Raw genomic sequence first — 11,299 nt, forward strand, 5'->3', positions numbered from 1 at the left:
AACGGGGTCTCGAGCGGGTATTCGCACACACCGTTCACGGCGTTATTCACAAGCGCTGAAGCACAGAAGCCAAGTGTCCATCAACAAGGGAATGGGTAACGACGTGTGGTGCAGGTGGACACCGGAACGGTGTTCGGCTTGGAACAGAAAAGCAGACCCTGACACCTGCGACGGCGGGGACGAACCTCGGGGACGAGACGCTGGTGTAGTCGGCCAGACACGAGAGGCCCAACGCCATGGGACTCTACTTGTGCGAGGGAGCCGGAGCAGGCCAGTTCACAGAGACGGAGGCAGGATGGGGGGCGCCGGGGAGGGGGACGTGGACTCTGTCGTCATGGGCAGAGTTTCAACTTGGGACGATGGGGTTCTGGAGCCGGACGGGTGGCCGCATGGTAACGTGAATGCACCTCGTGCCGCGCAGCCGTGCGCTCAGAGCGGTAAGTCTGGGGGCGCCTGGCGCTCGGTCGGTGGAGGGTGCGACTCTTGATCTCGGGGTCATGAGTCTGAGCTCCGTGTGGGGGGTGGAAAAAAAATACTAAAATCGGTTTTCTGGCTAGATCCCGGTGCCGAAGCGGTCCAGCCAGCGTGTAGCAGTTCCGGCGATACTTTTCAGGATCCTTGAGGATCTCCAAACAGCACATACTCGCGGAGGAAGAGACGACAGCCCAAGCCCACTCGGGGTCACTCAGACAGCCAGTGGGGTACAGGGGAAAACTACTAAAACTTCCCTCAATACTTTTACTCCAAAAAACCTCAGACACTGAGGCTCACCAACACTCGGCAGAGCGACCCAGAGCGACGCGGGCGCCCTCCCAGGAGAGGGAACCTGAGGGAACGGGGGACGTCCCAGCACCGACAGGGCCGATCCCGGTGGCTCCCACCTCACACCCTCGCTCCCACGCGCCAGGTGTGATGGATGGGCTGCAGGGACTTATGGGTGTTTCCTACGTCCCTCCATCAGCCCTAATAAGGTGGACGACGGGTGCCGCAGAGAAAGCAGAAACGAAGGGCAGCAGTGCAGAGGAGGGCAGGACCAAACTAGGGCAGGGTAGGGCCATCACCACCACCACCACCACGAGATGAAAGCAAAGAAAGCCTAGTCTGGTCTTACTGGAAGTCCACCCGAAACAACCCTAATGACACCGAGGTCGCTACCGGAAATAGAGACTTATAACCAGCTACGCCTCCAGCGTGCACAGTGCCTCAGTATTTTAACTGCAGCAGCCACAGAGCCATTCCGATCCCAAGACGTTACAAAATGCTAGTTTCCACCGCGTGGCCATCTTTCACGAGATAACAAAGAACACAGCTGATATCCCCGAACACGTCACACAACCCAAACCTCTTACCCTACCGCTGCCCCTCTCTCGCTCCCATCTCCCTGCCCCAGGTCTAGCCTGATTTCCTATTTTCCTTGCGTACCAACTAAAAAAATCATGGTTCTTTTTTAGCCTTCTCCCACGCACGTGTACCTAAATACCGTGTCGTCTTGCTTTTTCAGCTTTATAAACAGCAATTCACGCCGTATGCGGTCTTCTGGGACTTTTTCTTCACTCTGCCTTGTGGCCTTCGGATTCACCGGCGGAGCGGGTCACTCACGCTCCTGCACCACCGGGGGCCGCTCCGCCCCAGGCCCACCCGTGACTCTGGGATCCGTTCTGTTCACGGGCACCTGAGCTGCTGGCAGCCGTGTTTACACAGGTGTCGTGACACGCGTGTCCCGGAGCTTTCCTGCAGAACTGCTGGCCGGGAGAGTATCTGGAAGAGGCCAGAGCAGACGAGCGTCAGAGGCTCTCGCTCACCTTCGTGCTGCCTGACGTTCAGTGTCGTCAGGCTTCTGAATCTTCACCCATCACAGAGCTGGGCCGTGGTACCGGTCCCGGTTGTGCTGGCGTTTCCCTGGTTCCGAGCGAGGCTGACCATCTCTCCCTGTCCTTCTGACCGCGAGCTTCCTCTTCTGTAAAATGCTGGTTCATAATCTTCACTTAGTTTTGTGTAGGTTGTCCATCCCTTATTGGTCTGCACTCTTTCCACATTCTCAGCAGTGATCCTCTGCTGGCGACGCGTCCCAGGTTCTGCCTCTGGTTCGCAGCTCCCCGTTTGCCTTTTGATTTCCTTCAAGTGCTTTTTGTGAACCAAAGTTGCTACTTTTAATGCATTTGAATTCGTCATTTGTGATAGTTAGTGCTGAGTCCTGTTTAAGAAATCTCCTATCCCAGGGGCGCCTGGGTGGCTCCGTCGGTTAAGCGTCCGACTTCAGCTCAGGTCACGATCCCACGGTCCATGAGTTCGAGCCCCGCGTTGGGCTCTGGGCTGATGGCTCAGAGCCTGGAGCCTGCTCAGAGCCTGGAGCCTGCGTCCGATTCTGTGTCCCTCTCTCTCTGCCCTTCCCCCGTTCATGCTCTGTCTCTCTCTGTCTCAAAAATTAATAAACGTTAAAAAAAAAAAAAAAAAAAAAAAAAGAAATCTCCTATCCTGGGGCCCCCCGGGGGGGCTCAGGCGGTTAAGCGTCTTTGACTCAGGTCATGATCTCGCAGTCTGTTGAGTTCCAGCCCGCGTCAGGCTCTGTGCTGGCAGCTCAGAGCATGGAGACTGCTTCAGATTCTGTGTCTTCCTCTCTCTCTGCCCCTCCCCTGCTCATGCTGTCTCTCAATAATAATAAACATTAAAAAAAAAAAAAAGAAAGAAAGAAAGAAAAAAAGAAAAAGAAATCTCCCCTCCTAAGGTCAGAAAGATAGTTGCCAACGTTTGCTATCAGAGTGTGATGTTTGCTTCTGATATTAAATTTTGAACGCATCTTTTGTGCACGGCTACGCTGTGAAATGGGGGTCCTATGTCACTCTTCCCAGATGTAAGCCTGAGTTCTTTCAAAGTTCCATTTGTTTAAAACGCGAGACACGTGACAGTGTTAAAATGTGAGACAGTGTCTGTAGGTAACACACTTCCAGATACGTGCAGGTCTGTTTCTGGGCTCTGCTCCACTGCCCTGGTCAGTCTGTCCCTCCCTGACCCAATACTCTCGACACGTTAGTTTCTCTACGTGACAAGACTTCCTAGCTGGTAGGGCATCTCTCTCCCTATAGCCTCCTTCAGAAGCGTCCTGGTGATACTGAGTCCTTTGCTTTGCTTTTTCGTATACATTCTAGAATCAGCCGGAGTTACGTTAACGAGTCTACGTTAATCTGGGGAGAACCAACATTTTTATCACAGCGAGGCTTCCTTCTGAAGGCAGCTATCTTCGTGTACGTAGGTTCTTGTGTAACGTCCTTCAGTGAGAGATCTCTTGGTAAATTTAAGTCTAGACACTTTATCATTTTTGTTGCTATTACAAACTTTTTTCATAGTAGCAACTTTTTTTTAAAACTTGTTTGGCATGGAGAAATTCAACTAACTTTTCGTACGCTGACCTATTTAGTTACGTTGCCAAATTTCTAATTTATAGTTTCTTTCGCTTTTCTTTTCTTCCTTCCTGTTTTTTTTTTCTTAGGAACGTTATTTTCAAGTTAACAATGGTGCGTTCTCTCCTTTTTCCCCCCATGTCACCACTCTGGCTGAGACGGACACATCTTCAACACAAGGGGTGACAGGGACCCTTATTTCACGCTGTGTTTTGAAGAGTATATGCTCCCAATATTTTCCTATTGAGAACTTTGGGGGGTTTTTTGTTTGTTTTTGTTTTTTCGTGTTTGGTAGATAACCACTTATCAAGATAAGGAAACTCCTTCCTATTGCTGCTTTACTAAAAGCTCATCATCAATTTCTTTTTTGGGCATTTATTTGCAGGTGACCGTTCCCTTTTCATCTGCTGATACAATAATTAAGGAAGCAAAATTAGCAGTCACTTACACGGCACTAAACTGTGGCCCAAGTACCATTCTGAGCATTTCCCGTGATTCATTCAAACTTCCCAACAACACTATCAGGATCATGGCATTTAACAGTCACACTTGGGAGATTTTCACATTTTAGAACATCCTTGCAGGGCTACGATGAACACAAACTGCTCACAGTGTTTAAAAGACTATGGAGTTTGGGGGCGCCCGGGTGGCTCAGTCGGTTGAGCGTCCGACTGCGGCTCAGGTCATGATCTCACGGTTTGTGAGCTCGAGCCCCGCGTCGGGCTCTGTGCTGACAGCTGGGGGCCTGGAGCCTGTTTCAGATTCTGTGTCTCCCTCTCTCTCTCTGCCCCTCCCCCGCTCATGCTCTGTCTCTGTCTCAGAAATAAACATTTAAAAAAATTAAAAAAAAAAAAAAAGACTGGAGTTTGGTAGTTGTTTGTCTAGAAGTTTCTTAACTACATTCGTGAATAAGATGGGGCTGTAATTTTTCTTATGTTGTACTCGTTTAATTTCATTCCCCAAGTTATTAGAACCTCATAGGACGAGCTGGGGGGTTTTTCTCTCCTTCTCTATTCTCTGGAAGAGTTTGTGAAGCATGGCAACGAACTGTTTCTCAAAATTTTCATGAAGCTCACCCATAAGTCGTCTCAGCCTGGTATTTTCTTCATCGGAAGATCTAATCCACCCTTGTAATTTCTTTATTAGTTACAAGGCTTTTAAAACTTTCTACTTGCTTCAGTTTTGGTAAGTTACATTTTATTTCACCCCTCTTTTACCCATTTTATTTTTTTTTTTAATTTTTTTTTTTTTCAACGTTTATTTATTTTTGGGACAGAGAGAGACAGAGCATGAACGGGGGAGGGGCAGAGAGAGAGGGAGACACAGTATCGGAAACAGGCTCCAGGCTCCGAGCCATCAGCCCAGAGCCCGACGCGGGGCTCGAACTCCCGGACCGCGAGATCGTGACCCGGCTGAAGTCGGACGCTTCACCGACTGCGCCACCCAGGCGCCCCCTCTTTTACCCATTTTAAATTTCTACTTGGGGGCATGTTTTATAATGCGCATAAAACGCTGACTGGTACAATAACGGATGTATAGAGTCGTTGGATACACGTAGTTTGGATGTATTTTTTGAAAACCCCTCTCTCCGTTTAGGAACTCCTTTTTACAAGAGTTCGGGACCAACGCTCTACCTGAGACTGGCTGCCACGGCCCGTCCTGCTGCGGGCACACGACAAATTCAGGTTTTGTCAGTTACTACGTCACGAACGTCACTCCGAAATCTGACCCGGGCTGAGGGCTGGCAGGCCGTGAGCACGTGGGTTTGTCTCCGCGGGACACCGTCCGGTCCCCCACGACCCCCAGGCCGCCCCCTCCCACTCACAGTTGCGAGCATGCTCCTTGGAGAGCAGGTAGTTGGCCAGAGGCGGAGTGTAGGTCAAACACTGTACGGTCGAGTTCAAGAAGCAGGTGTTGCCGAGGTTGTGGAGCCCCGCTCCCACGCGGTAAACCCGCTCCCACTTTAGAGACAGCCGCTCGGTGGGGAAGAGCACTTTCTGTGGGGCGGGGACGCCGTCCCCACAGCTCTCGTACGCATGCTCGCTGCCTGTGAGAGAAGGGAGGAGGGAAGAAAAAAGGGCCTGAGTCCACGCACAGGTGGACCACAAGAGGCACACTCGGCCTGCACGTGGCCAAAACACGGCGCCAAAGGCTAACTGGTGTTCCCGCCCACCGGGAGTTACTAGAAAGCCCGGGAGAAAACCCGGTCATCCCACGGTCCTCGCAGACCGCACAGGTCTGGAATTCGAGGAGCCCCCCATGGATGGGAAGGCGAGGCTCAGAGAACGAACGGCTAGAGGGGCCAGGCCCCCGCATGCTGAGGCCCAGCCCTCTCCTCTCGTTTCCAAGCCCCGCCTTTGATGAAACGCACACGAGTTCCAAGGCCTCTCGAAGGTCACGGATCTCTTTCTGACCAACCCCGTGTCGTTATTTCTACGACTGAAAGCCACCGACCCCGCTGAAACCTCCCAACTCTCTGACCACATCTCTATTTTTGTGCCTCCCACTCGGCCAACGCTCCGTCCATCTGCGTGGTCAACACACATCGAGACCCCTCCTGCCGGCCAACCGTGCGTCTGTACCCTGTCTCCTGGCCTGAGGCTCATCTCCGCTCCTGTGGCGACCGGCTCCCTCCGTTTTAGGGTTCAGCAAGACATATTTGCTCTTTAAGGACTCTAGCTGATAGGAGAAACTCTTGCTGGCTGGCTCGAACTCAATCTTCTGTAGGAGGACTTTCTTGGCAGAGGAGGCCAGGAGCTTCCCCAGCTCCCCATCGTCAGCCGAGTCCTTGCGGCCGGGTTTCAGGGCTTCCTTCAACTTATCGACTATTGGCATGGTGCATCACCGTGGGGACAAGAAGGGACACAGAGCGACGAGTACCCAGGTCCCAGGAACAAAGCATCACTTCTCTGCAATCCCGTCGTTGGTCTTTACGGATGCTAGCCACCACACAAGCTTCTCTGGACCGGCTGCCAACCCTACAAAGGAAGCGTAAAACACGGAAACGTGTCACCAACCGCTTGGACGGAGCAGAGGCCGTGCTTCTCTCAGAAATCTGACCAGGTGCTTCCACGAACAGCGCCGAACACACAGTGACGGCACCGGGCGCCAGGCGAGCCGCGCAACGTGCATTTGCTCCACACGGGACGGTGCACCTCCCGCCGGCCACACCCGCCTTCAAAAGGTGACCTCGTGGTCCTAGTGTGTGCTCACAAACAGGGAAACGCTAACTCTCACAGGACACCCTGGTTGCACACACACATCCATGTAATAAAAGAAGTAAATGGGGCAACTGGGGGGGGCTCAGTCAGTTGAGGGTCCGACTTGGGCTCAGGTCATGATCTCGCGGTTCGTGGGTTTGAGCCCCGTGTCGGGCTCCGTGCTGACAGCTCGGAGCCCGGAGCCCGAAGCCTGCTTCCGATTCTGTGTCTCCCTGTCTCTCTGTCCCTCTCTTATTCATGCTCCGCCTCTGTCTCTCAGAGATAGAGAAATAAACGTTAAAAAAATTTAAAAAAAAACAAAACAAAACAAACATGACTTCAGAGGCACCTGGGTGGCTCAGTCAGTTAAGTGTCCGACTAGGGCTCAGGTCATGATCTCGCGGTTCGTATGTCCGAGCCCTACATTGGACTCTGTGCTGGCAGCTCAGAGCCTGCTTGGGATTCTCTCTCTGCTCCTCCCCCTCTCATGCTATCTCTGTCTCCCTCAAAATAAATAAATACACTTTTCAAAAGATGAAATAAATAAAATCCTTGAAAAAACAAAATTTTTGCAAACAAACCCAGAAACTTAAGGGGCACCTGGGTGGCTCAGTCGATTGAGCGTCCGACGTCGGCTCAGACCATGATCTCACGGTTCAAGGGTTTGAGCCCCGCGTGGGGCTCTGTGCTGACAGCTCAGAGCCTGGAGCCTGCTTGGGATTCTGTGTCTCTCTCTCTGTCCCTCCCCGACTTGTGCTCTGTATCTCTATCTCGCAAAAATAAACAAACGTAAAAAAAAGTGGTTTTTTTTTGGTGAGAGTGCATACAGGCACACGTGCGCGTGAGCAGGGGAGGGCCAGAGAAAAGGAAAGGAAGAATCCCTAGCACGTTCCAGACTCAGTGCAGAGCCTGACACAGGTCTCGAACCCACAACCGTCAGATCATGACCTTGGGCTGAAATCAAGAGTGGGATGCTTAACCAACTGAGCCACCCAGGCACCCTGGAACTTATCTTTAAAAGACCAAGCACAGGGGCGCCTGGGTGGCGCAGTCGGTTAAGCGTCCGACTTCAGCCAGGTCACGATCTCGCGGTCCGTGGGTTCAAGCCCCGCGTCAGGCTCTGGGCTGATGGCTCGGAGCCTGGAGCCTGTTTCCGATTCTGTGTCTCCCTCTCTCTCTGCCCCTCCCCCGTTCATGCTCTGTCTCTCTCTGTCCCAAAAATAAAAAATAAAACGTTGAAAAAAAAAAAATTAAAAAAAAAAAAAAAAAAAAAAAAAAAGACCAAGCACAAATTCTTTGATTTGAGGAAACAAAAGAACCTTTCCTGAGAGTTGTTATCTAAGTGTTCCCACCACCTGAGCAAGCTGACAACTCGGAGAAATGAGAAGATGCGCAGAAACCTCTGCTGCCTTACCTGGGACGTCTGAACTTGGGCGTGCTGCTGTTGCAGCATGGGGTCAGGTTCTGGGCCAGAGCGGGCAGGTGCGGTGCGCGACCCTCAGATGCCCGAGCTCCTCGCCTTTGGCTTGGTAAATCACCAAAGCTGCAGGTCTGTCGTTCAGAATCTGTGGGGTGAACAGAGCACCACGTGAGGCACGGTCCCCTCGGCCCCACTGCATGGACACAGAGCAGGGAGGCCGACGATCTCCCTGGGAGGCCGACGATCTCCCTGGAAGAGTCGGTGTTAAGGCTGAAGGAGTGTCGACTGCTGGATTTAGGAAGATTCTGGAGAAGAACTGAACGCACCAGCTACAAACTCTGCAATGTGCACACTAGGGAAGCGCTGCCCTCTGCCCTGCGTCCTAACCTTCAAACCAGGGACAAGTCCAGGGGCCAAAAATCTCCAGGGGGCTCCGGTCCAAAATGCTTTCCAGAAAGTGAGAGGTAATAATCACCTCCAACTTCCAGGTTTCATAGACCAGTAAAGAAAAAAAAAATTGAAGGAGCAGAGAGAATCGCCACATTTTCACTTTGCTAAGTGCAGATTTCTTGTCCTTGCCATCCACGATCACTATGATTACATAAAATTAAGGTACTGAAAATTATTTTGCGGTGAAAACGTTCGAATGTATACAACGTGGGGGCGCCTGGGTGGCTCAGGTGGTTAAGCGTCTGACTTTGGCTCAGGTCATGATCTCACAGCTCGGGAGTTCGAGCCCCGCGTCAGGTTCTCTGTCAGCAGACTTCGCTTCGGATCCTCTGTCCTCCTCTCTCTCTGCCCCTCCACTGCTCTGTCTCTCAAAAATAAACATACATTTTTTTTCCTTCTAAATATATGCAATGTGGAGAAATCAACATAGGGACCACCACGTTCCGTTTATTCATATCAGTAGTTACTTTGTGGGCCCAATCCATATTCCTCTCCCGACCCCATGTTACCAACAGCAAATTTCAGATACATTGTATTTCATATCCATAAATAAAAGCATACCCACACCAAAATAAAGAGGGAGCATAATAAACATGATCTCAGGAGCATAATAAACATGATCTCAGAAGAAAAGCCAATGTGGAAACTGAAGATCCCGGTCTTACAAAAATCGCCCCATAATATCCCTGTTTTAATCAAGACTCATACCTCACTGTGCACAGGTGAGGGCACAGACAGACATGGGCCCAAGGGCAAATGTTGGGGGACCAAACAGCGAGGGGACGAACAGAACTCGGGAGATATAACCCGATTTATTTCAAGAGAAGTAATTTCAAGAACCCCTATCCCACCGCCCACTCCTCACTGTGGAAGTCAGAGATTTTTGAACAAACGTCATTTTCCAACTTCTGACAAAGATCGACCTCTGTGTCACCGATGCCGTCCAAAACATCAATAACCAAAAAGTTATTTCCCTCTGAGGTGCAGGAACCCAGAGAAAAACGTTCTTGCAATCACCAGCAAGCCCTCTGACAACCTGCTCTTCCAGAGTCGGGAAGGATGCTCCCTCCATTCCTCGTCGCTGATGGTCCAGAACAGCTCGGGCTCCTGGGTGCCTAGTCCCACCTCCGAGAGCAGCCGGACACAGCTGCCTCATATTCACTCTCCCTCCGCCCTGTAAATTCACTTTTCCAGGATGAAATGCACTCAAGACTCACAGGGTCAACCACGTGCTGGTGGGGGAGGAGCCCCAGATGGACAGAGCCCCGGCCTCCCTGGGGCACCTTCACAGGGGGCCTCCGGGCTCTTCTGCAGAGGCGAGCAGAGCCTCCCTCTCCTTGGAGGCCGGATTCTCAGCAATCGCTTACAGAGAGCAGGCTGGACGCTTTCCTCTCTCATCGGTCTCGGTTTTAGAATGCTACTCGGTCTAGCTCCTATAACCCCAGGGGAGACTCGACACTACCCACTAAAACGGGTGTTTTAACCACCCTGCTCCCACCTTGTCCTCACCCACTCGCATCCACCTTGACCATGACCCTGAGGAAGGTTACCTTCTCCGGGGGTAAGTCTTTCCCACGTTTTTCACTAAAAGGAAAAAAAGAGATTGCAGCACTGTTGCCCAACGGAACAGGCTCCTCCAGATTTTGACTTAAGCCATTTCAGAGAGTCTGGTTTCTGCATAAATGATGCTTCCGTGGGTAACGACCCTGTCCACGACCGACACAGGCAGTTGCCTCCTCCGACCCCCCGGAGCTCCTGGCTGGGGCAGGCTCTCCCCTCCATCACAGGTCAGGGTTCCCCGGGAACAGCAAAGAGGAAGCCTCCCGGACCCTTCCTGTGGAGCCCCCAGAACCCCGCGCGGACGACGCGCCCCTGACCCTCCCCACGGACCCCGGAGCCCCTCGCGGGCCGCGCACCCATGACCCTCCCCGTGGACCCCCGAGCCCCTCGCGGAACGCGCGCTCCTGGCCCTTCCCGTGAACCCCCGAGCCCCTCACGGACAGAGCAGCCCCGAACTGGCCAACCGAATAGCCCTGGGCCCTCCCTACGGGTCCCTGAGCCCCTCGAGGACGAGTACCCACATGTCCCCTGTGCGGCCCCCCCCCCCCCCGCCAGGGCGCACCTTCCCGCACCCCAGGCCCCGCGGAAGCCCTCCACCCGGCCGGACGCGCAGCCTTCTCTCGGCCCGCGCACGGCCGCCACCCGGCCCCAGCCTACCCGGCCCTCGGTGGGCCCGGCTTCAGGCCCGCGGCGCTGGCGTCTGCTCCGCCCGGGCCCTGCACACGCACCATCCGGGCCTCGGGCGCCTCACACACGTGTCACCGCGACGCTTAAAGGCGCCGCGACTCGAGGCCAGCGCTGCCGGACTCGAAACGTCGTGGCTGCTTTAAGAGCAGCAGGCCCGCTCCCTGGGCCCGCCCACAGTAGCTCTACGCAGCCGATACGTCATCCCCTCATCCCGCGGCCCCGCCCCCTACGCGATGACGCAAGCACGCAGAGTCGGAGACGCCCCGCCCCCTGGGTCGGAGCCGGGCGAGTTCCCGGAGAGCACGTGAGGCGTCCGCTTCCGGGTCCTTAACGCGCAACGCCCCTGGCGCGGTCTCAGACCCGCCGCGGCCTCAGTCCCGCGCCCGGCGCCCGGCGCGGGTGGTGCTGGTGTCGCGGGGTGTCGGCCTCGCTGTCCAGGGCCTTTAGTGTCCGAGACCCGGACCGGGCGCGATGAGGGCAGCAGGCCCGGAAAAGTCAGGGAGGGCCGAGCAAAGAGCTGCTGGGATGACTGTGGGGAGTGGTGGCGGTTGACCTCTGAAATGTCCGGGGGGGACCGTGTGCAA

General features: G+C 53.7%; 1 protein-coding gene across 5 annotated transcripts in view; it reads right to left on the minus strand.

Moving 5' to 3' along the window:
• Positions 1 to 10,841, minus strand: part of USP36 (ubiquitin specific peptidase 36) — a 37,249-nt gene extending 26,408 nt beyond the window's left edge. For 3 of the 5 annotated variants that reach the window (XM_047833664.1, XM_047833663.1, XM_047833662.1), the window contains exons 1-4: positions 10,686 to 10,840; positions 8,013 to 8,163; positions 5,981 to 6,376; positions 5,224 to 5,445 (exon numbers count right to left, since the gene is read on the minus strand). In XM_047833664.1, coding sequence (XP_047689620.1) covers positions 5,224 to 5,445; positions 5,981 to 6,233 — 475 coding nt within the window. In that variant the 5' untranslated portion in view covers positions 6,234 to 6,376; positions 8,013 to 8,163; positions 10,686 to 10,840. Of the gene's footprint in view, positions 1 to 5,223; positions 5,446 to 5,980; positions 6,377 to 8,012; positions 8,164 to 10,685 lie in introns of all 5 variants that reach the window. The other 2 variants (XR_007147005.1, XM_047833665.1) reach the window with 1 other exon arrangement.
• Positions 10,842 to 11,299: the final 458 nt, after the last annotated feature.

Source organism: Prionailurus viverrinus, chromosome E1 (assembly GCF_022837055.1).
Source record: "Prionailurus viverrinus isolate Anna chromosome E1, UM_Priviv_1.0, whole genome shotgun sequence".
NCBI classification, from domain to species: Eukaryota; Metazoa; Chordata; class Mammalia; order Carnivora; family Felidae; genus Prionailurus; species Prionailurus viverrinus.